The following is a 5,797-nucleotide window of genomic DNA, read 5'->3' as shown; positions in this document are numbered from 1 at the left end:
TACTTGGGAAGACCACTGAGAAATGGGACCCACCCACTTGCACCTGCAACACCCAGGCCTAACCCTGGCAGAGCAGGTGGATTAGAGGAGTCCTGAATGTGCACCACAGATGTGTTTCCATGCTTTCCTGAGATGAATCTTCCACTTCCACGTGCTTTGAACATGTCTTTCTGCCAGTTAAATAAAAGATACTTCAGTTGGAAGTTGAAACTCAAAATTATTTTACCCTGTATTGTGGATAATCTGTTGCATTTATATTCTGCACGATTAGCTAGATAAGATATAGCTAGAAAGATTAGTGATAATAGAAATGATTGACACATATTCAGTGCCATTGAAGTCCATTTCCTGACAGTGAAGGATCATTTCCTACAGCAATGCCTCAAGCCTCTTGGGAGTTTATTTCAAAGATTTAAATTTTCTTTTTAAAGTTTTTTTCTGAATCAATGAAGATTCAATAAAAGAAGATTGTCAAATGAATTACTTCTCATATCTGCCCGCAGTTATACCCCTGTAGGGATCTGGAAAAATATCATGATCATTAGCCCTAATGCTTATAATATCTTGCTGCTCTGAGGCATGGATAAGTGTTAAAATGATTTAATGTGTTAGTCCTTACACTGTAGCAACCTGCAGGGATATTGTCCTCCCAATGTATGCAACACTTATTAACATTTCTGGCAGTCATATTATTGAGAGGAAACAGATTTTCCAGGTATAGGTCTGAGAAAAACACCTATTTTTGCCATAGCTAGCTTTTATTTGGACAAATGTGAAAACCAACCTTTTTGTTGAAGGCGGTACATGAAATAAATAGAGAAAGCACCAACTGCAACTCCTCAGGTGAGTTAGAATCTGAAGTGCTTACCCTAGAAAAAATCCCTGTAACTTTTATACACAAATGCAAAGGCAGATTGTAACCACAAATCAAGTGCTTCCCATGCTAAAACATAATACACAAATAAAAAGTTTATATCAACATAGTTTACTGAAGTTGAAAGATCCATTAATGATGATTGGAACCCAATATCCACCAGTAAACACTTACTGAGATAATTTATTTTGATTTAGCGTTTTGTTTGCTTGTGGTTTTGTTTTGTTTTTTCCAATAAACTAGGATTTAAGGCAACAAAATAACGAGGCCCATTCCTTGTACTTTAAATAGAAAGTGCAACATCTCATGCCAAATTCCTAGCTACTTACACCTACTAAGGCTTTAGTCTGTAAATGTTCATCTTTCACATATTAAAACACTGCAGAGTAATTTTTTAGTTTCTTACCTCTGCTAAGGTGTTAGCAGATTTAGCAGAATAGGTGTTAGCAGAATTTTTAAGACCAATTAAGACCAATTAGGTTCAGCTGTTTCACACATACTCTGTGTGTGTGTGTGTGTGTGTGTGTGTGTGTGTGTATGCGCGTGCAGGTGTGTGTGTGTGTATGCATGCATGCATGTGTGTGTAGGGGGTGGAGGGGATATTAGAATTAGTGTATTTTAATTTTAATTGCATTACATATACCACACCAGTGAGGATCTGAAGCAGGTGAGAACAGGCTAATGAGCATATTTCCACCATATTGGAAATATTTCCTCACACTATTTCATTTAGAGGTTTCCTTTATACTGTGTTAAAGCAGGCATGGAATTCATTTACATCCATGCACTTTCCCTTTTTTTGTCCTGAACTTCCATATCCCTCTTCTTTTTGGGTTTCTGATTTATTTAATACTTACTTCATTACTAAATATATTTGTAACAACCACTTACCATAGCAATACTGCTGACAATACTCTTAATTTGGGTTCATTTTTTTCTACAAAACACCAGGTAAACTTCCATTTTCCCCTTCTCTGTACTTCTCAAACATCTTTTTGAAGTTTTTGTCCTATCAGCTGGTTTGCTGCATTTATCACTCCGCTTAAAAGACACTCAGTCACCATCTGTCACCTATGTCAAGTTATATGTAGACTTCTATGCTTTAAACCATACTTATAGTTACCTTTTTCCTAATGCAGATCTCTGGGTTTGCAGATCTTCTACTTGTTATATCAACTTGCTATACTGCATGCACTCTTACCTGTATTCTACAGTATTTTGGGCTACAACCTCAAATTGAAAAATCAGTATAAAAAATTAATAGTAAAATAATAGCTCATGTACCAGTATTAATAACATTATTGACCAACAGATAGCTGTTGGGCCATTCTTAATTAGTCTCACTTATCTTAAGAAACCATTAAGAAATAAGACAGAAGATACTTTCTACTATGTATGTAGCAAAAACACTGTGGTTCAGCTGTCATGCTAGTACATCTTATTCCATAGAATTCTGTACAAACTTTAACATACATCTTTTACCATGGATCCACGGATTTCAACCATAAAGATATTCCCAGTTTATACAGTTTCTTTCCTTGTCTTTCTATTTACCAATGGTAGGTAGGTACCCTGGAATACATAATTCCATGAAAATGGAAAGCAACTAAGATACACAGTTGACAGCAATAGGCACATTTTCAAAATGTGCTACTTTTGCTTATATGGGTCCACATCATGTACAAATATAAGATATCATGCAAGGTAAGGAAGATTCTTTAAGAAGAAAACTGCTAACCTCATTAATGAAAGTCTGGGCTCCCCTTGGACTTAGAAGCAAAATAGCCCTTCGTAATGTGTCACGGTAGCGATTCAATTCTTCTGTCTTCATAGTGGTAAAAAGACTGGCAAAAACTCTGCTGATGTTTCTGTCCACTTTCTGTAAAGATACATCAAGTCCTAGTCTTGAGGCCTGGTCCAGAAATCCCTGCAGCCCACGAATATCTATAAAAAGGAACAGAAAGAATCATAGTTTCAGTCTAGACTTTTTAAAGCTAAGAGTACAACCTTTAACAAACAGGAAGAAAGGGGAATGAAGTCAAAATGTCTTAGCATTACTATTTGCCTTACTTAATGCTTAGTGCTTAAGGTCCCATCCCATCATAGACACTCATAAGCACAGAATTAAAAGACTGTCCCAAAAAAACTTACCATCTAAGTATATGAAAACCAAAAGACAACAGATGGATATAGGTGGTCAGATAATCCTCAAAAACCTCCTCCTCCTGTCTCCACCTATCTCCTCATACAAGATCTCCCTAATTTATTGCAAGAAAATATTGGTATTGTATAATACGCTCTCTCTTCTCCCAGCTCATTCTCTCTTGCTCTCCTACAACACCATCTTCTTCCATGTTTTTAAGTAAAATGTTGTCCTACATGTATATCAGATAACATACACATGTCAAAAGGAAGACATATACTTGTGAAACATAAAGGACCGTGTAGATGAAATGAGGGGCATGTGTGCATAACACTTTAAAGCAAGTTAAATGCTTTTGCACCACTTTAATGATGTTGGTGTTTGCATGCAGCAGCCGTGTATTGTGCATTAATTCCAGCCACCGTAGCACATTCAGCAGCATAATGCATCTTAAATTACTTTGGGGCGCAGCAAACTAAAACACCTTGGAGGAGTTTGAGTTTGCTGCCCTACAGCCTCTGCTGGGCTCCATGAGGCTCTGACTGTGCAGGCAGCCCGTGCAGACAGCCTGGCAGCAGCCCAGGTAGGCAGGCTCCAGCGAAATAAAAAAAAAAAAGAAAAAAAGAAGCAGCGAACCTGATTTCCCCCCACCATGTCTACCTGCCTGACTGCATGAGCTGTGCAGGAAGGTGGTCTTTCCCTCTGCAGCTGTGGTGCCCCACAGGACTGCCCAAGCCAGATGCCCACAGGCAGGTGTCACCTGGGAGGGCCGCCGCTATTGCAGAGGGAAGTACCAGTTCCCTCCACCCCCTGCAGCCCAGGGACCACTCTGCTCCCTGGCAGTTCACCCTCCCCTCCCCGCCACCAGAGGGGCAGGTAAGACACAGGTGTACATGATATGGGTTTACTTCACCCTAAATTGGAACAGCATTTTTAATAACCCACCATTTCAATTTAGGGTCCCCATTTCATCTACACATGCCCTAAAGTTTTTAATCAATAAAGGGTCAAATAAAACTTTTGATCTTTCTATTTGGATGCAAAGACATTTTTCATAGTCATCAAGTTTCTTTTGATTTTACAATGAAATATTGAAGAAATACATATTTAAAATTAATTTATACTGAAAACATTTTATTTAAACTGAATTGTCATTCCTGACCATAAGAAAAAATCTTGCAGCTAACATCTTTGTTTTGTAATGAAACATTTACCCATGTGAGTGTCAAGATTTTATAACAATCATTTCCTAGGCCCTTTTTTCATCAACAAAAGAAACGATTATTGGCCATAATAGTACCACTATTTATTTAGTTTTATAATTATATAGATCATTTCCAAGTTATTTATTAATGCTCATATTATTTATTTTACTTCGCTTTACTGATTTTGTTTTGTCTTTTTTAATTAGGTATTTTATGCCTACAGTGTTGGAAAAGAACAAAAAAAGTTATCCTTATATATCATTTTGAACTAATGGTTTCATCATGCACAAGGGATTGGACTCACTCAGTGATCTGAGACTCTTTCCAGTCCATGTTCCTTTTTTTAAAAAAAATCCTGTACTTAAAACTTTCCCTTTAAGTATGACTGCCATTAAATCTGCATAGATTTCCAACAAGGATGGAAAGAAATGGGACCAGCCTGGGAAAATTAAGTGGAGTGATAGATACTTTTAAATGCAACCTGACAACAGCCCCTATTTAAAGCTTTTTTTCCCCAATAATGTAGTGGTAGCCTAGAATTTATGAACTCCACTTAGCCAAATTCACCAGCAGACAAAGCTATATTATTTTTCAGAGGTTTGTACTGAATGAAGCTCCACAGGAAACTATACCAGCTCTACTCTTATGAACTTAGGAGCTCCAAAAGTCTGAATCTAAGCTTCTGCAAAACTCCTGAAATTCTTCTGTGAGCCAAATCTCAAAATCTGAGTTTTGCAGGGCTGTAACAACAGAACTGCAATTGACAGTAGCTTGATTATCGATGCCATAGATTTTCCTAATATTACAAGGATTAAATCCTCTCCCCACTGAAAGCAATTTTGTATTGCTTCAAACCAGGTTAGGAGTTTTATCCTGATGTGCTTTAAGGCACTCACAAGACAAAAAAACAAACAATTCCTCCCTCCCTCCTCAAAAAAAGCAAAGCAAAGCAAAGCAAAGCAAAACAAAAAACCTTATGATTTTATACCAATATGTATTACTTTCACAGGATATTACTTCTTCAGAACACTGTTCAAACATGACTTCAAAACAGTTTTGTACATCTATACTAACTGGGGATTTTATCACATACGCCATCCATTATGGTCAGGCACCAACCAAATTCATGGGGCCCTGGAGGACTTTGACATGGTTGTAACACAGCCAGGGCCCCTGATTCCATGGCCATATCATGTCTGGGGCTGCCATTTTAAAGGCAAAGTAGGCCCTTCCATGCCTCTGACTGCCCCCCCACAAGTCTCACCTCTCCCAGGCATTGACCAAAAGCCATAGATGGAGCTGCCTGACTTGTTAATTCAGTAATTATCACCCTCATCAAGGGGAAGAGGATGATAATTACTGAGTAAACAAACAGTTTGTGTTTGTGTGGCAATTAAACAGTTCCCATACCCAACTGAAGTGTAAAGCTAGCTACCTGGCTAAAAAAAAGCAACAGAGACAATGAATATCATCTCTCTCTCCCCCTCCCCCCACTTTCAGAAGAAGGAGACTTTTCGCAGGCTTTTCCTTGCTGCCCCCCCTCCCCTTTTGGAAACAGAGATGGGATCTTTTCCT

General features: G+C 38.1%; 1 protein-coding gene across 1 annotated transcript in view; it reads right to left on the bottom strand.

Moving 5' to 3' along the window:
• Positions 1-5,797, bottom strand: part of GRID1 (glutamate ionotropic receptor delta type subunit 1) — an 852,065-nt gene that overhangs the window by 533,577 nt on the left and 312,691 nt on the right. Inside the window, exon 3 of the mRNA XM_014519976.2 lies at positions 2,613-2,818. Coding sequence (XP_014375462.1) covers positions 2,613-2,818 — 206 coding nt within the window. The remainder of the gene's footprint in view (positions 1-2,612; positions 2,819-5,797) is intronic.

The sequence above is a fragment of the Alligator sinensis genome, unplaced genomic scaffold (genome assembly GCF_000455745.1).
Source record: "Alligator sinensis unplaced genomic scaffold, ASM45574v1 scaffold94_1, whole genome shotgun sequence".
Lineage (NCBI taxonomy): Eukaryota > Metazoa > Chordata > Crocodylia > Alligatoridae > Alligator > Alligator sinensis.
Note: the sequence above shows the minus strand (reverse complement) of the source record. Positions and strands in the feature narration are given on the sequence as shown.